Below are 23,025 nucleotides of genomic sequence, written 5' to 3' on the forward strand. Positions count from 1 at the left end.
CACTGAGCCACCATGTCGCCCCACTTTTTATTAAATGTATTTTACTAATATAATGTACTGTTTCGTACAGTGTACATTACAGTGTATAAATTGTGTTGCAATTCACTCTTGCTGCTATTGTGAGATACGGTTGAGTTTAGGGACAGGCTTAATGGTATGTTCGGTTAAGTAATGGTTCAGAGATAATTACACATGTGATTACAATAATATATTTACTTTTGAGTAGATTGTAAAAGCATTTATGTACACAGTATGTGTTTTGTATCAAATTATTAATTAAAATATAAGTGCATTGTAGTTAAAAACATTACATTTTAGTGGGTCCTATATCAGTTAATAAACTACAACATAAATTGAATTACACAATATTATTATAATTATATATACAATGTGGCATAGTGAAGAAAGTAACCAATGAGCAAACAAAATCAGTGCACATAAGTGGTTCATGTGACCTGCTCTGGGAAACATCTATGTCCTTTGAGAGCTGTACACAATCTTATTCCAGACAAAGGGAAACAGGAAATGAGAAACAGAAGAAAAAATGTTAATATGTACATATGAAAAATTGTTTATTTAGAGACATTCACATATCTCAATAAACATGTTACAATTTGTGCATGAAAAAAAACCCACATTCTTTTATTTTAGTATTTATGATCTCTGAAATTATCAGTTGTTGTGCACCTGTGGTGCAGGTAAACAAATAAGAAAGTACAGGCCCTTAAGGCTAAAGGGAGGCCACTTACCTTTGAGCTCTTTCTGATAGATGACTAGCAAAATGGGCATATTTCAGGACAAAATGACAGATCACAAACATTGAATGCTTAGCTATTAAATATATATTATGAATGTGGTACAAAGAGAATAAACAACACATTTCAATTCATATTTAGTCTGTCTGAAGCCCTATACAGTATATTAAGAAAATACACTCCATTGATAAAATTCCCATCTGTTCTTCAGGAATATCCCCCACCGCTTCTGATCCTAAAAAACAAAAAAAACTTGCAATTGTAAAATTATAGTTTTACCAACAATCCAATGCTTGTGATCCACAAAGAATGCTATGTGACAAACCTCCAGGATCATTTCACAACAGAAAACACATGGTTTTAAATCAAATAAATCCAGCAAATCAGGAACATATGTTGACTGGTGAGCAGTTTGTTTCATCAGTCAATTGATAATAGCTCAATAAACACATTGGCAGACAGGGTTCACCGCATATGTTGGAAATGACAATGCTGTCCATGTAATAGTAGATGAAATCTGACACTTTTGTGGCATCACTGTGTTTTCAAACATAGAATGGACTAACAGTATTAGATGACCCTCTTGTTGCATGCATTTGTCATGATAAATTAATTTCTTCCAGTGATTAGCTTTAAGGCAAAATATGTTTGCCACCAGGTACCAAAATTAGCTTAATGATCAACTTTCCTATTCATAAAATAAGTAATTAAGAAAAATTGCACTGAAGTAATCTCTCATTGTTCCTTTTATCGCTGTCATTTCGTCCTGCTTTGCAGTCCTTCCTTTCTATGCTGTCTCTTGCTTATATGATGTGCCTAATTTTGTGCTCAGAGGTCAGAGAGTTTACTGCTGACTGGAATTTAAGATCTGCAGGATGTTCAATTCACTGAAGGAAAACATACACAACTTTCCATGCAGGAAGTCCCTCACTAACTGCTGTCCTAACCATGGGGTGGAGAGGAACATTTGGAGTGCCACAGCTGCCTATAATCGGTCCTCTTTCACTTTTGAAAACAAGCTGTTTCTCTGATTCCTTGTTTTTTTTAAATAAAGCTGTAATAACCTAACCCTATTTATCAAAATATACAGTTTTTTTACTATTATGTGAAAAAGGGTCTTGCTTTGAGGAATGATGGCTGCATTCTTTCCTTTGCAGACAGATAGATCTGATAGAGCGACGCTCAATGTACAGTGCAGGAGGGTGACATGTAAACACAGATACAGGTGCTTTTTTACATTCTATGTATCAGTATGTGTGTAAAAGCGTAATCAAACCATGTGCATGTGTTTTTCCACCTAAAGCCACATATCAGATCATCTTTGGGAATCTGAAAAAGAAGCAGAATAAAAAAATGTGCTTAGTTCAAGTTTTTAGGACACAAGAGAAGCAAATCAATCAGTCAGATTCTTAAGTCATCAGTTTTACATCCGTATATTACCGTATGACCAGACTTTCACAGTTTTAATGTGTTGCTGATTTTGTTATTGTTTATAAAATTGAATACCAATTTCTGAGAGATTTTTTTTTCATTTTTAATTCCTCCATGTCAACTTTCTAACATTAAACTCACTGACAAAATTTTATTTCCCCTAACATGTAAGATTTAAATTTACGAATGTTCCTAGGAAGCTTTTAGTTTACTGACAGGAAAGCCATCCTGCAGGCAAATCACAGTGCTGCTTTTGATCCGATTCCTGATTCAGGATTTGTTGTTTAAATCTAAAGAGCAGAAAACCTAAGATTTACTGTGACTGAGGATAGCTGATGTTGGTAAAATATGACTGGAAGTGAGACTAAACAGATACCAGTATGATATGCATTGTTTACATAGACCACACCACACCCGACAATTAGTTTTGTAGCTAATTCCTAGTTATGAATCTTGAATTAAGCAAAGTACATCTTCAGCAAGTCTATGAATATAGTCTGATGAATGAGGAGGAAAATGTTCTGCTGCTTCATTTTATTGTGCAGATGATGTGATAAGGAAATTATGTATTAGTGTATTCACTTTTTGTGTTCTACGAATCTGAGCACAGTTCAGCCAAAGTATCTGTCATCATAGTTTATGACAAAATTGCTAGTCCTAAACTTTTCTGTCAAAATTTATATCTCTTGCATTTTAGCTCTGCAGGGAACTATAGCTTGACAGATGTTCGGGAAGTAATATTGTCTTTGCGCTTGTTATGTGCTCTGTTACTCAAAACTACACAAGCAAATGTAAAAGCAGTTAATAATGTATAAAATGATGAAATTGTGCACAAGATGATGATACACTGACAATTCTAATAGCAAAAGAAAGTTTTTAAAAATATCTGAGATATCATATATTCTGCTAGACATCAATAAGTTTCTGACGGTATGATAACCTTGGATAAAAATATCACGGTTTCACGGTATTGTGTTTGCTGCAGTAAAATAATTTCTTTTTAAATGTCAGGAAAAACAACAACAACCTTTTTCCCCATTTAACACAATATGTTACATTTTAGGAAACATTTATAATATTTTGGAACAGTAAACATGTCAGGCTAAAATAAACCTTTGACTTCCACTATCTTCATTAGCTTCAAAAACACAGATTTCCTTACAGCACAAAAAAAAACCTTTACATATAACTTTGAAATGGTATAACAAAAAAATGTTAAATGTTTAATACCTTGACTTTTTCAAACCACAGTAAACCTTGAAACCGGTTATCGTCCCATGCCTAGATCTGAGATAAAGACACTTTTGATAAGCAACTGATATTAGTGTCAGTCGTGAAACATTTGCTTTAAGTAACGCTATACATTTTGCTACTTTATAGTCTGTACGAATAATGCCTTTTTATTCTAGTAATCAGTTGCGAAACATCCTCAGACACTTTTTTTTTTACAGTGCAAAATTCTCTCTAGCATTATGCTATGTAAATGCCTTTAATGTTGCACTACCCAATTTGCCCACACATGTACATCTCTACTCTATTTAGATGTTTTTGCATAATATATAATTGCTCAGAGCTCCTGTAAACAAAACAAATGCCTTTCAATGTGTTAATACTCAAGGACACAGCCAGTGAACCTCGGTCTGATACTGATCCTATTTTTTTGACTTCGTGGTTCTGTTTTATTGCAGGTCATCGGGTGCCATTTTTAAGCATATTTGCGCTTAAATAAAGGCACACCTCATCATCTACTATGAAAGTCCCCTGAATATACACAGCTGTTCCAGACACTCATGGAGGAAAAAGATTTCTTCTCCCAGTGAGTCATCAGTTTCGCTGCCTGATAGAGCTCTAGCCTCAAACAACCTGCTAGTATTTGCCTTAAAGCCCTAATGTGAATAGCTGCAAAGTGAAAATTACTCACAACCCAATTTCAATTACCTAATGACTCAAAATCACTTCACAGAGCTTTTTTCTACTCTTTTTAATTTATTAAGAGAATCGGAGTGGAAACTATTATTATTACTAAAAAATAATACTGTAAAAATACATGTTGGTACTTCAGTTTGGAGAGGATAGTGGTGGATTTTTTGTGTGTCCTTAATTATCTGTATTCTGTGAACATTTAAATATTATGCTACCCAAAAACAGAAGAAGAACAAACAAAGCAAGTGTTATTATTATTGTTATTTTAATTTATATAATTTATCATTTAAAGTTAGTAATCATTTTACAGTGCTTAAGTGGTAAATAAAAACAATTCTAATACAATATACGGTTTAATTTTAGTTAGTAAACATTCATGAGCTAATGTACGTTCATTATGGTCTTTCCTCACATCTGTCAATTCCATCACTTCATCTCTGACACATCAGCCAAACACCTCAAGTGTACATGCATGTGAATTTGTGTGTGGTACAGATATTAGCATTCATAGCAAAACTAATACTATTAACCATAAAGTAATAGCAATACTGATTAGTTTGAATGTGATGTAAACTGGAATGTGTTTTTGAAACATCAGACATTAGGTCTCTTTATCTGTTCTCCTTCAGCACGTGTACATTATCACCCTGTTTAAAGCAATTAATCTCCTCTGTCTTCCAGCGTGGATGTGCCCGAGACAGACGGAATTCCAATTAAATTCCTGCTGCGGGTCGGTTTAAACAGACCATTATAAATATGCGAGGTGACTCTACCTCACACAACAAAAGCTCTCCCCCTCAAACACGGTCCCTTATCTTTGCTCTTCTCTACTAAGAATACCTACGCTCGTCTTAAGCGGTGTGCATATATGCGGCTTTGCTCTTGCTTAGACATTCGTTGTAAACGCGATGGCAAAGTGGTTAAGCAGATAAAAGTAGCGTGGACACTGGCTTCTTGGTCAATCTCTGTTGAATCATAAGTGAAACGGCGGGATGTTTATGTCGTAAACTAATAGCGATCAATAGTACAAGTTTAATGCCAATTCTTAAATAATATGTTATAAGCCACAACTTTTTATTGTCTGCTGGGTTGGGCTGCAATCCAATACGCCCTTATCGTACCTTTAATGTCCGAGTTATTCTACAAACCATCACATACTCCTCGCGTTATTAATGCATAGTTTACATGATTTTTCCTAAATAAAATCTAGTATTATATAGCTTTGATAAGAAAATAATCAAGTCAGATTTTTAAAAAATATTAATACTAAATAGGGGTAATGTAAATGCTGAACGATACATTCATTAACTGATTGTTTAATATGCTATATTGCATTCATTGACATCAATATAATTAGTAAGAATTATAGCTTGTCTCATTTATCTTCTAAGTATACCTCGATAAAAAAAAGGTTTCAGGAGTTTGGGTGTAAACCCAGGCCTATCACGTGACATGCGCAAACCGTTAATTGTACCTTTCGATGCGAACGCTTTTATTCTCGGTCGCTTACAATAACTTCAGGGGCAAAGGTACTACTATTTTTATTAAATGCCCTTGCTCTGATTAACTGAAAACCGAGAGAAAGATTAGTTTAAATCCTCGTAAAGAAGAATGCCGTATAGCGTTCGAGACTTTGCGAACTATACGTTCTACTTTGATGGCACTTTTGGGAAACGCGCCTTGGGGATCAAGTACCCTCTTCTACGTTTGTCCAACTGACGTTTCGCAAACGTTCCGTTCTTTCGGAAAACCTAGATGCATTTAATTCAGTGTTTTCCCAAATGTATGCCTAGACAATTGAAGTGGCACGTACACAAGTTCACAACTGTAGTTTACTGCTAAAGGAGATGTTATGTTAATAAATTATAAAAAAAAAAAACACATAATAAATCTTGTTAGTGCCGTCAGGTACTTGTCTATACGTCTACAGGGCACAATTACTGAAAATGGATCTTGGTCCTTTATGATTGCTCTGCTGACATTGATACCAGTGCTTACGTGTCATTGTTGTGGTTTTCGTGTCTATTGAGGGAATGTCAAAGTGTAAGGTAGACTAATTATTGTTGATCTGGGTTTTTTTAACTGCTAACGGATTTATGATCTTGCTCGCTGAGACCATCCAAGGCAATTAGCACATAAGCTCTAAATAGATGATGGTTTGTGAGCAATAAAACCATTACCTCCTGTATAAACTGACAGTCTCTTAACTAAACCAGCACTAACTAAACTACAAGCTATAGGCAAATTAATTGATATTAACGATATTAACTGATATTTTATAATTAATTCATAATTTGACGATGCATTTAGAATCTATAAAAAGAACATTGTTTTCCATACCTGACTTTATCCGCCGTGAAGGCCAGCCTATCACAGATCATCAACAGAGCCTCATATACTTGCGGTTAGATGATTTCCCCCGTTTCTGCGCATTGTAAATAAAAACAAGTGATTTAAAATATTTGATAATCTTATTTTATTTATCTACATTTGGTTAGTTTACGCAAGATGGAAAGTGACTGAACGTGCTGTTTCTGATGACGAAATTATACTTTTTCTAACTGCAAAAGTTAGGTTAAAATGTTTAAATATCTTAGCCCGATGTGCAAAAGCATGCTGGTGCTTTTAGGCCTTTCTTATAAAGCTGGACTGAGGGAAATGTGGAATGATTTTGTTCAAAACATTAACTAGTCTTTAAATAGCCCATGCAGTAATATTAAGTGGCGTAGTTTTAAGATATTTTCCACATCTCTCCCCACTATCCTTTCCATTAAGAGTGATTAGATGACGTCCATTGAAAGTTGCTGATCCATAAAGAAAATGGCAGTAGATAAAAGGCGATTCCAAGTGACCTTCTCGTCCCTTTCACACCAATCTTAGCCCCAAATAGTTAGGGATCAAATTGAACAAAAGCACCCTCCTCTTTCCTTTCAACTCACCACTACTCAAAGTGACAAAACCCACCATCGCATTGGAGAGGCGCGTAATGTGTTTAAGACTTTGAGATTATTAGAGAGAAAATACAGCTATGAACGATAGGAAAATAAGTAAAATGTCTTGCTTTTACGTTAAACTCTTCAAACCAACACTCAGATATCTTCAAAAGCACATCATAAGAACAATATTTAATTTCTCTTTGTAAATAAAGACGTGTTGTGTTGTTTGCAAAGTAGCAATACTTTGATGATTACTTCTCCTGTATCAAATAATAATGTTATGCATTTATAGCATGCGTTTGTGCTATTTATATCAACGTCTATGTTAACTTATTTGTACATATGACATAATTGTTAAATGCTCAAGGCAGGCCTGATATTCAGCAGCACAAACAATTCAGACTTTACATTATAGCTTTTAATGCATTCACTACAAAATCTTTGAGATGTTAATGAAAATTGCGTTTACTGTAGAGACTGTAGAGACTTTTACTTCTCTACGTACTAAATGCAAGCAAACATAAATTATATCCCTTGGAATTATTTTATTTTCAATGTGACTTTAGTTAAATGCAGCATCAGAGGGGTCAAAAACGAGGAAAAGGAAATATAGTTTATCCCTGCTGTGTCCAGTGTTTATACCACCTAACCCGAGCGTATTTACATCCGCGCTTACTTGGTAGGAGGTCCCCCATTCGTGGGATTTTATAACTCGAGTTGCTCTTAGAGAGCATGCATTATACTAAATGGTATATGTTGTTTATTGCTATTTTAAACGAGCTGCACGCACGTTAAGAAGCATAACATCATATTACAAATTGCATGAGGTGCATTGAAGCAATTTATTGTTATTACTATTATTAACATTGTTGTTGTTGAAATTTTATCAGACGTGATGATATAGCACAAAACGTACCTCTTGAACCATCACTGATTTCAAATAGATAATATATTAGTACTCGTAGCATCATCTAAATAATTAGCTATTTTTGGTCATTTTAGTTTATGGTTATCCCTTATATAGTCATATTAACCCACTGCAACTAACTTTTTAAACTATAGTTTACACGTAATTTTAGGTTATGTCTGTCAATAAACGTTCATTTCAACTCTTGACAAATGCTTTTGATGATTAATTTACATTAACTTCTGGCCTAACTCTACAATAAACATGAGGAAAAAAATAAATGCATACAAAATACATAATAGTTAATCATATATAGTGAATGTGTTTTCTTCTCTCTTATTCTGCAATAACAAGCTTTAGGTATGTTTATATCTAATTTAAAGAAAGACACGAGCAAATAGTCATTGGGCAGTCATAGTTTTAAAGATCTGATTTAATTTCATGGCTTCATACTTTTTTTATCAGTTTTTCCAACTTTTCAGAATTGTTAAATGTGAAGTACACGAGTCAGTCGTACTTTATTCCGCACAGGTCTATCGTATAATCGTCCTTTTAATCCGTTGACATTATCACTTAGACAAACAGACTGCTATCGATCTTCCCATTACGAGATCATGCAAGACGAATAGCACAGGTGAAAAGCCACTTCTTAAAGTCAAACGTTCAGTCATGTTCAAAATCACTACAACCTTGGAGTTTTCCTCTATTTTTTCTTCTTTTTTTCAGATTGAGCAGGCTAGTGCAAGTGTTTGACAGAATTCGGTCTACCGATCGCCCGTGGACTATAGCTATTCACGTTGCTTTTACCTGACAGTCCCACGTTATTATTTTGATATTTTTTTATGTTTTAGTTTGATACAAGTTTACCCACATTGCTGTCTATACCTATATGAATTGCAACTAAAATTGGGATTGAATAGTGTGATAAAAGTACTTACCTTTCGAACACGGACCAAACTGAGAAACCGCCGATCCTAAGTAATACCAACCAGTCGCTGGGCGCTCGCACTTTGAATGTCCAAGTGTCCACTTTACCGTTTCTTCAGAGCTGTTTTCTTGCGTGCCTTGTGTTCCCATTCGCTGTCCCTCTCCCTCTCTCCCCTCTCGCTCTCTACCCTATCTGTGGAGTAAAACCTTCATGGTACACTTACAGAAGTTTCTCTTTGTTCGTTTTAATCTTATTCGTTTCACCTTTGCAATGAACAGAAGACAGCAGCGTGTGTTTCTACGGATCTGTTTGTGGAGGGACGGAGAAGCTCCGCGGTCGAGTTGAAAATAAGCTACCTTTTTGTAACCAGAGGGTTTCTTGAACAGTCGGGTGTCGGCGTTTTGTTTCCTCTTAACTTCACTTACACAGTTTTGGACTTTGATGCACTGTTTATACAAAACATGTTATGGTAAAAAAAATAGTTTGTTAGGTGATAAAGGCTACTCAAATATTAATTAAATACTTGAATTTTAAACATTGTCCACTAATTAGAGGCCAAAAAGCTTTTCTCCGTAAATAAAAAATAAAATAACCATCTTAAGTAAAGACACAGATAAATAAAAAAATGATGCTTTATAAGTTCCTGCAAATCATGATCAAAAAGACTTTTAAATCTGATGTTTTAATAGCCCACATCACTAAAATAAAAATCAGAAACATTCATCCCACCGCGCAATTTGTCTCCGAGTTACATTTGGAAACATGCTTCAAATGACAATAAATTACAAATTTTTCATGTCGCTGTAATTGTCTACTGTACGCTAGATGGCAGCCCGATCCAGACATTATAAGTCTGTACAGCGCAGCCTTCGGCATTCATGCACAAAAAGCCGGTTTCCATGCGCATTATACCAAAACTTCCCTCGTTAATAAATATGTTAAAACAAACTGCGCGATGGATTTTCCTATTTTCCAATATCAAAATACTTTGATTCCTCTTTTGTGTCCTGGTTTACTGCTTGATATGTTTCCTATCACTGAGAAAGCATTCCGTTATAGCCTATACTGATATATCATTCTAGTCAAACTAGTGGTAGTCATCGCGCTTCCCGGTGCTTTTTAATGTAATCGTTTTACTGAGGATTAAGTGTAATATTGACACGTAAAAGCGTAATTTATACATCGATATGCAATTTCGAGTTGGTAGGCTATATTGGTCTATCAAATTGCGTTAAACCTTAATGGGACCTTCATAGTTCAAATCTGGACGCCGTTACGGGGTTTTTTTTATAATTAAGACTAGAGCTTTGAACAAAACACTTTCAACTTTGTGAGGTTCGCACCCGTCCCTTTGCCTCACGCGCATTTGTTTATTTTTTACGTGCGCCTATAGTTTGCTCATTGCTTTCATCCCGCTATTCGCCGCTTCTTTCTGGGGTTTCTTCCTCTTTTTTGTGACAATAGATGGTCCATTCTAATCGGGTTTCAAAGTAAATAGCAGCGCAGGGGCGAGAGCAATGTAAATTGTGCTTGTCAGAGCCCTCAGTCGTAGGTAGCGAGGAGCGAGGACTCTAACCAATGGAGTGAAGGAGGCTTGGCTAACCTTAGCCTCCCATTTTCTCTCTCCCCCCTCGATGCAGGGTTCTGACCAGTCAGTCGCCTTTGATTATCAGTTGCCAGCAGCCCCTCTCTTGGCTCCTTGACACGAGCACCATATAAGGCGCAGCGATCTCCATAGAAACGTGTCAGTTTCAATAGTAGTGTCAAAGTTCACTATATACAGACATTCGCGCAGATCTCCGTTTCGGAAACATTGCTCCGCTGGTACTCCCGTTAAAACGCATTCTTTTTTGGGTCTCTGCTTCTTACATATTCCATTAGTTGCTTTTTTTCTTTTCTTTTCCTACTGGAGAGGTGAAACTACATAGGCAATCGGGCGACGTTGCTTTTTTTTCGCTGGACCAGATGAGCTTTATTCATGAACATAGATAGAGAAATCCGTTCTTCAGTGTTTCCTCCTCTCCAACCGCGAAGACGGAGAGAGGAGCAAGGAAGAAAAAAGAGGGGAATTTATTTTGCACAGCACTTTGGATCTGCGGTCCACCAGAAAGCTATTATTTTTGCTTCAACGTGAAGATTTTTTTTACTGCGGTATTTTTTAAGAAAACTGTTTTTTTATATTACGTCTGGGATCGCTTTCTTCATTCACGATTGGGTTCCCGAATGGCTGACTGCAATTTACCTTGGAACTGGCCTCCCGACAACTGCATATCCTGATCGGGTGCCTTTCTATCGACTCCGGTATTTTGAATGTATTGAGCATTTTCTGCTTCTACTTTTTCCTTATGAGGTTGAGTGCTCCGATTTGAATTCGCGCTGCCGTTCGTCCAAGACTTCCCTTTTCCCTGCTCCGATATCCGAGCGACCAGTTCGCTTGAAAGCACTTTTCGGGCCCGAGATATGGCAATGGTAGTTAGCGTCTGGCGAGATCCGCAGGAAGACGTGGCTGGAGGACCTCCGAGCGGCCCCAATCCAGCAGCTCAGCCGGCGAGGGAGCAACAGCAGGCGGCGTCAGCGGCACCACACACTCCGCAGACCCCCAGTCAGCCAGGACCTCCGTCCACACCAGGGACGGCTGGTGACAAGGGCAGCCAGAATTCTGGACAGAGTCAGCAGCATATAGAATGTGTCGTTTGCGGGGACAAATCGAGCGGCAAGCACTATGGTCAATTCACCTGCGAAGGATGCAAAAGTTTCTTCAAGAGGAGTGTCCGAAGGAACTTAACATATACATGTCGTGCCAACAGGAACTGTCCTATTGACCAACACCATCGCAATCAGTGCCAATATTGTCGGCTGAAGAAGTGTTTAAAAGTGGGCATGCGTCGGGAAGGTGAATATATTTTTCTGAATACATCACTCTTGCTACACAAACAGGTTTATTGTTTAAAACAAGGTTACACATACCTCTCAATATACACATGCAAACGCAAAATAATTTCGTATAGAGTTCTTGCTAGAGAGTGTCAGAAGGCGCATTTGTAAATACACTCACATATGCAAGATCAGCATGGATCTAATATAGTTTTGTTTACATAGATTGGCAAATATCGTATGCAATCATTTCAACTCGCAAATAACAACATATATAATAAAGTCACCCAGTAAACACAGTGTGTGTGTCAAAAAGAAAGATAGGGATTAAGTGTGTAGCTATGTCTACGTGCTTTTACATGTATGCTGAAAGACGAAAAAGCTAGCTACGTTCACATACCCATATAGTGTACCCTATTGAAATAAGAGGCTATATGTTTATTTCTCAAAGTAAGATGTACAAGTCTGTTTTTACGCCGTAGCCTAGAGTAAACGTTCAGAGAGGCCTGTCTGTCCCCTTTCAGCCTAAGCTGAATGTGAACAATGGCCTTTGCAACTTACAGTCTAGTCTTAACAACGAGTAGTACGAAACTGCTATTGATAATATTTAGAATATCTTAAAATCCGAATTAGTTAAACGTTGATGTGCCCTATGTCCTATGCATAATTTTTGCTTGAATTGAATATTGAAAACAAACTCTTCGTACTCGAGTGTGGACATTTTCACTGTTCCAGAGTTAGTACTCATTAAATTGCCTGGAAACGTGTTACTACACGTAAACCTACACATACGTATATTACAAGTATTAGATCAAACAATAATACAGTATAGCGTTTATAACCAGACAGATGTCAGTGGCAGTGAACTAGTTTTACTGAAGTTGAGATTTAAACCCGTTTTTGTCCACTGTAATGTTTGCTACATGCATATAAAACAACAAAATAACATTCCAAACGAGTTATCATGAACGTGCGTGTGTTTGTCGAGACATAAATACACACACGCAGCGAGTGAGAGAGAGAGATAGCGTTTGTATGTCTTTATATTCTGTATTGAAGTCCATACACAAAGGTAAACATTACCATCTAATAATAAATGAGGTTAGTAGGGATTCAAGGAACCTGTGAAAATATTTTTCATCGAAACGCAATCCCTCACAAATAAATAATAAATATTGTGCAATTTTGTTGTAATTTCGTATATGCTAAACAGCAGTCTAGACTGCTCGTGCACTCGAAGTAAGGCTTCCACATCAATTATGTTTCTCAGTTCTGGATGTACATTTCCTCTCCCTTTCTTTCTTTTTGTCAGCGGTTCAGCGAGGAAGAATGCCTCCAACCCAACCGAACCCGGGCCAGTATGCGCTAACGAATGGGGATCCTCTGAACGGTCATTGCTATCTCTCCGGATACATCTCGTTACTACTTCGGGCTGAGCCTTATCCTACGTCTCGCTATGGCAGCCAATGCATGCAGCCCAATAATATTATGGGGATCGAGAACATCTGTGAGCTTGCAGCTCGTCTGCTCTTCAGTGCAGTGGAATGGGCAAGGAACATCCCTTTCTTTCCCGATCTGCAGATCACCGACCAGGTGTCATTGCTCAGACTGACATGGAGCGAGTTATTTGTGCTAAACGCGGCTCAGTGCTCCATGCCCCTACATGTGGCCCCACTGCTCGCCGCTGCCGGCCTGCACGCCTCGCCTATGTCGGCGGACCGCGTCGTGGCCTTCATGGATCACATTCGTATCTTCCAGGAGCAGGTCGAGAAGCTCAAAGCACTGCACGTCGATTCTGCTGAATACAGCTGCATTAAGGCAATAGTGCTCTTCACGTCAGGTGAGTGTGTGAGATGAGGCCTAGTCGTAGACATAGGGGGCATTGCAATATGGGGCGGATAAGCTTCGGCATCGAAGCTATAGTGGGTCTTAGGCTAGCTTTGTATTTTTTTATCTTTTAGCGCACAATTAATGAAGTGGTATTTCAAGTGTGATTGATTAAAAGCCATTCGCAAATATTTAATATTTAATGTTTTGCAAAATGTCACGTTACTGTGGTTAACGCGGATGATATAACATTTATAGTAGGTTACATATTGCATTACTGGTGCTTGACAGATATACATCCAAAGCATTTAATTAAATATATAATTCTATATGTTTGGAAAATATTTAGGCATTATTTGTACAATTAAATGTAGATCTTGTTAAGAATATATTTTCTAAATCAGCTTAAATAGTTAAGTTGACAACTGCACATGGCACCACTGTGTGCATACACAATCATAGATCTGAGGCCCTGGCTATTGCGATAAGTTGACTACGGAGGGCTCTGATATTAATAATTTATTTTGAGCTCATGTGATATTTAAAAATCAGTTTAAACTAATTTGCCAAACTATCCATTAGACTGTTGCCAGTATATTTAATGACGGGTTAATTTATAAAATAGTCTTGGAGAAAAAAGCTTAACTGCAACAATTTTACCAAAACATTGATCGACACTAAATTACCCTCATACTCCAAGCATTGCAATTTATATTTACAATATAGTCTCTTTTTCGGCAACGGCAGACGATAATTAATATAACATTGCAAGCAATGTCTAAACACAGTTACAAAATTAATGATACTTTGCATGTTTTTGATATTCGTTGGTGTCTAATTAAATACATTTTAATTTAATGTATAATATAGTACAAATGTATTAGTTTAATAATTAAGCAGCTAAAATTATAAACATGACGAATGACAAACAAAATAAAGTATCCAGTACCTACCTCTCTTCAAATATCTAATAGAGTTATATATATATATATATATATATATATATATATATATATATATATATATATATATATATATACATATTTATTTATTTATTGTCCTTGAGAGAAAATAAGATGAAGCGTTCAAATTTGTTTAAGTAGGCCATGCACGGCCAGATGGACACTTTGTATTGCATAGATTTTTAAAACTATGCTTTATTCTTTACTGGCATATGTATAATGATTATGCTTTAATCATCTAATCTTTGCCACCGAAATTAAAAGTTGTATTTGTTTCTTAATGACGTCAGTCTCGTGCTGAACCTTGCTTACCAATCCTAGCAATGTATTGCTTACAAAGCATTCACATTTTTAGGAGGTTAGAACTCCTAACGAATCAGTACACTCGAAAAGAGAACGTCTAGTCACTTTGCCATAAATCAGGTTTTCCTAATCTGTAAGAAGTGAAATCTGGTTTGTTGGCAGGCCGAAATGTTGCATACAGTTTTGGACTTCGTGTATATTTTCCACGTGATGGATTAATTATTAATAATACGCACAGTTGTTTTTAAGTGTGAATCGTTAAGAAAACTATTAACAAAAAAAAGCTACACTTGCGAAACAAATTACATTATGTTTTTCTAAATTCTCTTTTTTTATAGCAGTGCATTATGCACATGCTGGCCGCAGCTGAAAGTGGCCCATGAGGTCACATTACTGAGAGATTTTAGCAAGGACTTAGCACAGTTCAGGAGTTCAGAAGGTTATTGTATTTGACCGCAGTGTGTTCTTGTCCAGTGCAATGAAGATCAGTCTCTGGTGCATGTTGTACGCCACGCCTTTCACTTTTCACTTAAAATAAAGAAAACTTAAACTCTTATTTTGAATATCTTCAACAGCCGCCATATTAGAATACTGACACAATACGTATTGGCCGAGCGATAGTCTTGCTGAGAGGGGACATTTGGCAGCAGAATGAACTCCAATTGTTGAGCGATATGCATTGGAGTCTGGTATCTGTAAACATTTTAACAAAATGCCATTAATCGACATACACTTCTCAACCTAAACATTTTCCTGTAAAATGATTATCCTTTTCTGAAATACTGGTCATTGTCTGTGTCACAAGTAAGTCCACAATAATAGATGTGATTGCTTCCAGCCTCCTTGCCTCCTTATTCAAACTCACAGCAGAGGCAACTGCTGGTACAAGGGAAAATAACTCGGTAGCATCTGGAAAGCAATTAGGTCATAATTTGGTTATTACCATGCCCAATTCTCTGTCAGATATGCGGCTGGATATTTCCATATTTGACACAAGACATGAGGGCCTTCTCCATCCTCTTCAGTCGAGCTTACCGTGCACCCTCGTCTCTGCGTACTCTTTGTTTAGTCTGATTTGTGAGCGTGCATGTGGTATGTCCCCTACAACGCAGGGAATACGTCCTGTTACTCTTGAGGGATTGCACAGTCGTATTGTTTATTTATATTACAGGCAGCCTCATACGCTGCGTGATGCATGATGTTGGGCTCGTGTTTGTTCATCTCACTTTGTCAACAACACGTAATGCTGATGCTGAATGATAACCTGGGCCTCTTTTCTGTGCTATGTTTTGTCTACTCAGACGCTTGCGGCCTGTCAGATGCTGCACACATCGAGAGTCTGCAGGAGAAGTCTCAGTGCGCCCTGGAGGAGTACGTGAGGAGCCAGTACCCGAACCAGCCCAGTCGCTTTGGCAAGCTTTTACTGCGACTGCCTTCTCTCCGCACTGTCTCTTCGTCAGTAATTGAACAGCTGTTCTTCGTTCGCTTGGTAGGTAAAACTCCCATTGAAACCCTCATCAGGGATATGTTATTATCCGGGAGCAGCTTCAACTGGCCCTACATGTCCATTCAATGATCCGAATGAGCGAGTGAAACAAAAAGACTAAAGGACCAAAATTCTGCAAGCCCTTTCAAGAAGACTATATATATAGGACCTAATTTCTGACCACTTAGGAAGACACTTTTTTGTCTTCTGGGACCGAATGGAATATGTAATGTACAAAGATTAAAGAACTGGACGTACTCCCGTGTAAATCCATCGCCGTCATCAAGAACACTCTCCATTTTGTAAAATACTAGTCTTTATTTTCTTTTCATTTTTTTCTCAGTTTTTCCTTTTTTTCTTTTTTTTTTGTAAAGAACAAAGTACGTACAAATAAAAATGAAGAACATCATATGCGCAGTAAATGAGCAAGACTTAGCGGGAAAGAAATTTCCAAGCAATTATAAGAAATGTCCTGTGTCTATGTATCTGTTTTGTATTTTTTCTGGTTCTAAACCAGTTTTTTTCTGTGATTCTATACTAATGATTTTGATATAACCTTTTGCTTCTTATAATGAGTGCGATATATGTTGTTGAAGATATGTTCTCCAAGAATTAAAATTGAAGTGAGAATTTAAAAATAAAGAAAAACATTAGACAATAAGACACAGTCTAATCGCAATGACAATTTTACTGATGGTTGAACCTTCCCCCACTTGATGCTATGGACATGCAACTTCGGCAAATCTGACCTCATGGACATTTTAAGGAGAGGACACCGGTGAAACTTTTTCTTGGTCGTATGTGTGTGCGAGTGTGTGTGTTGAGTCAATCATCAGTCAGAGAGAGAAGACATGAGAAATCAAAAGCACTTTTAATATATCATTTTCAAATACATTTTGTTTGTTTCGTCTTGATATTTCCGCTATTTCTTTTTTATTGAATGTTGCCTTTCATTTCTGCTCAATCCATGATATGCCTGTGCAGAAGGGTCGCGTGAAGTTGTGTGATGGTGACTATACTATTAAAAAGGAAATAGGCAACAATGTCTCGCTCTCAGAAAATTCAATGTTTTTCGTGTTATTCATGAACTTTTCTAATGGCGGGGTATTGGGATGTGCTTTACATGGATGCTTATTTCTGTTTGGTATGGGGTGTCAACGAAAACACATAGGTTTGTGTCATAATAACGTTTTGTTGCTGACCCGTATGCTGACACAATTTAAAGCCGACCACAAAGAGTTTTGAAATACTGTAAAATATCTATAAGCAGAATACACACAAATGCAGGCAATTGCTTTCTTTTGGTAGCGTATCTATTCTCTGTGCGAGTTTTGGTGAGCACGTGCTTATTATATTCTATGGAGTCACTGCATCGTGCGCAGAATAAAATATATGTGACGTTGCGACAGACTGATTCATAGATCTATGCCTGTTTCAACGCATTAATGTTTAATAATTTTCCCAGACTGAACTGAAAGGCTTGCTCATAGTCAAAGGGAATATGCGGATAAATGCCATCCATCTAATAAGGCAATGAGAGTTTCTTCTTCTGTCATCACAGTTTTGAGAAACGAAGTGTGTGGGGGGGTTGGGGAACAAATCCATCTAAACTCATAGACTAATATTTCTTCGAGGTGATCGCAAACAATCTGTGTTAGGACAGATGTTTTCCCTATGAACGCAGCAGCAGTTATATGTGATCAATCTACGATATGTATAATGCTGCATGTAAACCGGTCGATAGGAGCACTAAATGTGATGTATTGTACCGAGATATAGAGAAACTCATGTGCAGCCTCATATGATTGGTTAGAACCATGAAAGGAAATCACTTGATGCTCATACGTCCCCGACTGTTTTTTCATATGCACGTAAATATATTTCACTGTCGATGCTTACAGGCAAGGCGTGCTTTTTTACTTGGCAAAGAACTTTCGCTTATACTAATATCCACAGAATTTGTTACCCCCTCTGTTTTTATAATCAATCATTTTAGTTATCATTCGTCTCCTATAGGAAAACATTACCTAATCATAAGGGGGAAATATGGATTTGGCCCTAATTATTCGTCATTTAGACTGTTTTCCAATTCTGACGCTGGCATATGTTTTAATTAATAGCCTTCGCATTATGTCGCCATTTAAAGCGATGTGTGGTTCAACTGTTCCAAAATGGTCTTGAAAGAAACCACATAAACACGTTTTTGTACTCAAAATTTGTATATTTAATGGGGAATATTCGTTAATTCCATAACATAATATGTATTATACAACAATTTGAGGGGGCTGTTGGCTTGTTAATAATAAAGTTAACAATCACATTTCTGCTTTAACTTTACATCGCCGTATACATTGTGTGCTAAAAAGTAAAATAATTTTCATCATTAAAAAATAACGCACAAGCGATACTTTTTATGTTGTATGCTTTATTTAGTTTTACAAAAACATCTAATTTATCCGTATTGTTTAATCAAATAGGTCAGGGTAAGCTATTAAGCAAAACAGATGAGATACAACAGGATTTAATGGAACACAGAGACTTTGCAGTTGTTTATTTCACGGAATGATTAGCTATACATATAGGCCTAGCTTTTTCTACAAAGTGCTGAAACTCAAAGTCAGTAAGCCTGGAATTACACAAATATTACAACAAAGGCAAGTGTGCCCTTGTTTTCTTATATAATGTTTCTACTGAAGTGTTGACCATTACATTGGGCTGAAACTTAAAACACTTTCATGTTCAGCAGTAATGAGATCAAAATCCCTGAAGATTTTTCTGCTATTTCACGGGAAATAGCAAAATGAGAGGAACACAATCTATTGAGATTTACATTTGTTGGACTTGAGGCTATATACAGCAATACGTGCTTGGGATTGAATTTGTGTCATGTGTTCCTAATTAACAAGGCAAAAATTATATATAAAGTACATGAAGCATATGCCACAAGAACATTGCTATTCTTGTCTTATATGAGATGCATGTTGGCCTTTATTGTTTACAACTTTTTGAATTTAGCCTTCCTTATGTGTTTCTTACCACTTGCACTTTAACTGCACACGATCTCATAATTGTCAGACAGTGGTTTCAGTCGATTTCTTCACTTAGACCTAAAGTGGGTTAGGAGGTTAGCATGACAGTTTTACTTCACGAAAAGGACTGATACATTTTTTTCTACAGAAAATAAATAGTCACTGCGGGTTGGAATGTTAGTGCTGTTAGTTTAGTCACGCGTGACTGAGGTACGAGTGTTCATCTGACACATTTGGGATATTATTTATGTTTTTTGATGTTTGTGGAGAGGATAAATGGAAATTTAAAAAGTGGACTGATTTAAGACATTTGTATTTTTTTCTTTCTTGGCCTTTTCATCACACGTTAGCTAAATGTTGTGTTGGGTCATCTATATTAGCCTACATGCGATTGGAACTTGATTTGTTTATGTGACTCCTTAAGATGTCTTTCTATCTATTTATAGGCTACACATTGTTGATCTTGTGTACGAAGTACAGTGCTTAATTCGACTTGGATGTGATGTGGGAAAAGTTGTTGTTAAAGCATTATAAAAGGCATTTTAATGACACAAATTGCCTGTTTACATTATGCCACACAGGCCATATGCAGGCTATGACGCTACATTTCTGTTAACATTCTCAATGATCACTGCATAATTCTCCGTCCACAGAGCTCCCAGCAAGCTTAAGCCGTGGATCAAATCCAACACAACAGGATATAAAATATCCCCAGTTGTGAAAGTAACATAAGGCGACGCCTGTGCTTGCATGTGTGCGCGTGCGTGCGTGACTTCGTTGAACCATATAGTTGTGTCGTATGTGTGTTCCACTTCGAGTGTGTGTGTGTGTGTGTGTGTGTGGTCGGGCCTGTGTGAGGTATGGGGAGGCGAGAAAGCACAGATCGCTGTGTAAGCGATCCCTTTGTGTTGATTTAGGTAGACGTTTGCTGTATATAACGTTCAAGGCTGATAATATCATTGCCTCGCCAGATAAATAAAGCTTTGGCCAAACCATCGGGTCAGCTATCGATCCCTTCTGCGTGCAGAGAGAAAGGGAATGAGACGGCACAGGGACGGAGAAAAATAGGGGGGGGGGGGTCTCTTATTAGCATTCCATACCCATGACCGACCACTGACAAGTAAAAGAGATATCTAGCTCAATGCCATACATCTCCTGTTCTGTATACTGTCAATTGCGTAATAAAGTTCATTAGGCATATTGTCAATGACTAGGAACGGGGATACACAAATTCTACACACACTTGCACAAATAAAACAACATATTTTTTATTAATTATATATTATACAATTATGAATGAAAAAAGTTAAATCGACTCTAGTGTCAGGAAGGGGTAAATGAAATGTTTTTAATTTTTACAAAGAAGTGGCACAATTGTGCAAATTGGTTTTTAGACAAAGCGATTAATCTCAAAGTATGTAACAATAGCCAATTTCCTCAAATAATACGCAAGTAAGTATAACTAATAACTATTAACACAGACAGCTTTTTCACAAGGGAATTGTTGCAAGTTGACCCACAACTGAAAACGCGCTCAAATCTGGTCCAACAATGACAGCATTTTATCATTTGGTTAGAGTTTTCTCCAAACGTTTTTTTCACTCCCACCCATCGTCCCGTCTTTATCTTTCTTTGTTGTTTTAAAATATGCATGTCTCTCCGGAATGCTAGTCACGGGTCCAAACTTTGCGTCCAACCTCCCACATGAAATGATCCCCCTTAAAGGGGGCTCAATATGTCTCAATCTGCACTTCAGTTCACTCAAAGCATTTGGGTACAGGGGACAGACTCCAGAGAAGCATAAATTAAAGGACAAGTCACCGAAGAGCGACTTTATCAACACGTCATGACGAAGACTGGAGTCACCCACTGCAAGATATTGAAATATTGCGCAGATGTCCTCCAAAAAAGTAAGAAAATTTGTTTTCATTTCGTCCCCCTTAAACGCGTGCGTGTTATTCAGAGCTGCCGGGTGCGCGCGCCCGTGCAAGAGTGCGTGAACGCGCCTTGTGGAGAATAGCTCAATAGAGATGGAGAGAGCGCGGAGGTGGAGGGAGGGAGCTCTGTGGGAAAGCAAGAGACTAGAGGATGTCTCGACGTGCGTGTATGTATGACTCCGACTGTCATTAACAACAAATCAATCAACACGTGGCATTTAAACTCGAGAGTGCCAGTTTTCCGTGCTTGTCTGTGTGCTGAAGAAATAAATCATTGCAGGAAAAGGGAGCTTTGTGGAGCGGAAAGTTTGCTTTGAAAGGAAAACATGAAACAAGAGGTAACCGAGGCGAAGCGACGCAGACGTTATTTTAACTGCGAAATATAAAATACATGTTTAGTCTCTTTTTAAGCTAAGCGGATTGACGCGAGTGATTACAATATTCAGCAGTAATTCGTGTAAAACTCTGAGTCTCATAGATTCTGTTAATTTTAAGAAACGGTTATAAATACGCTCACAATCCTCCATATTCTACTGTGAAGAAATAAAAAGCCTGCTTGTTACCGATAAATAAAATTTCACCTTTCACAGCTAGACGGATAACAGTTTTCTTCATTCAGTTTTCCCTTCAAGAACAGTAAACATGCTGACGTCATTTTATCGTGAGATCTTCAAGACAAAGCGCGTGCAATTAGTGAATTCATTCTGTGATGTGAATGTTTCCATAGACATACACAAGCATGTTTTCTGATCCCAACAAAATGGGCTGTAAAGAAATGTCGTTGCTACATACCTGATAACGTCCTGGCTTTTTCAGCAATGTTTACTGCCCGATTTTATAATACACAACAGATGGTTTGCGCCTGTGCTACCGCAGCCAGTGACACTCCCAATTTTACTCAGAAGCATTTTGTTGCAGTTGCGCTTCAAACTGGGAAAACAATTTACAATGACCCACTTTATACATACATCTGCACATTAATTTGATATACATATGCCCCCCCCCCCCCCATATATTAAAATACAACTGTTTTGATTGCGAATTAGTATCCACCAGAAACTACTAAATCAAACATTTCTATCTATCCATCTATCTATCTATCTATCTATCTATCTATCTTTTATAAACATAACTTAACACAAATAAACAAGCATTTTATGCACTGATTCGTAGCAGGCGGCCTGACAGGCTTGGTGAATTATGTTGTGGTTAATATAGCCCTAATTTCGGTTTTATTTGCCTAATTTCTCAGCATGACTTCTATTTTCTTTCATAATAAATGACTGAAGCGTTTTGTGGAGGGAGATTTTTCATCCCCGTTATATAGACCGGGTCTTGACAGAGGCATTATCTCTCTTGCTCTAGTGTTGGTCCCTGACACGGCTCATGATCCCACGCCTTTTCCCCCTTTATTCTGCCTGTCTTGCCTATAGTTGTCGCAATTTGTGCGTTTGATAAATACACAGGCATTCCCCCACTTCCAACGAGACGTGAACGCGTCTAGTGATTAAAATGAACTTTAGATGTAGAAAAAGGTAACGTGCCATTGAATGTTTACAAAACGTAGATAGGCTATCTGGATAATAAATAAGTGTAAATTTGGAAATCATGTTCATGCATGTTACAGCTCACTGGCGTCATGTAGAAGGTGCCTTGAAATCGACATTGTGATAATCTTAATTGTTTTTTAATTAAACGTAAATATTATGAATAAAAAAGTAATTAGA

The 23,025-nt window shown here is 37.3% G+C and overlaps 1 protein-coding gene and 1 long non-coding RNA gene across 2 annotated transcripts; one reads left to right on the forward strand and one right to left on the reverse strand.

Moving 5' to 3' along the window:
• Nucleotides 1-603: 603 nt before the first annotated feature.
• Nucleotides 604-9,333, reverse strand: LOC130229587 (uncharacterized). The gene is made up of 3 exons (XR_008837857.1): nt 8,891-9,333; nt 6,450-6,534; nt 604-2,084 (listed from the first exon to the last, which is right to left on the reverse strand). It is a non-coding gene; the product is annotated as an uncharacterized LOC130229587 (long non-coding RNA).
• A 1,199-nt stretch (nt 9,334-10,532) lies between these two features.
• Nucleotides 10,533-17,393, forward strand: nr2f1a (nuclear receptor subfamily 2, group F, member 1a). Its single transcript, XM_056458468.1, has 3 exons — nt 10,533-11,773; nt 13,067-13,594; nt 16,148-17,393. The coding sequence occupies exons 1-3, from the start codon at nt 11,341-11,343 to the stop codon at nt 16,420-16,422; spliced, it is 1,236 nt and encodes a 411-aa protein (XP_056314443.1). The 5' UTR covers nt 10,533-11,340; the 3' UTR covers nt 16,423-17,393.
• The last annotated feature ends 5,632 nt before the right edge of the window (nt 17,394-23,025 follow it).

The sequence above is a fragment of the Danio aesculapii genome, chromosome 5 (genome assembly GCF_903798145.1).
Source record: "Danio aesculapii chromosome 5, fDanAes4.1, whole genome shotgun sequence".
Taxonomy (NCBI): domain Eukaryota; kingdom Metazoa; phylum Chordata; class Actinopteri; order Cypriniformes; family Danionidae; genus Danio; species Danio aesculapii.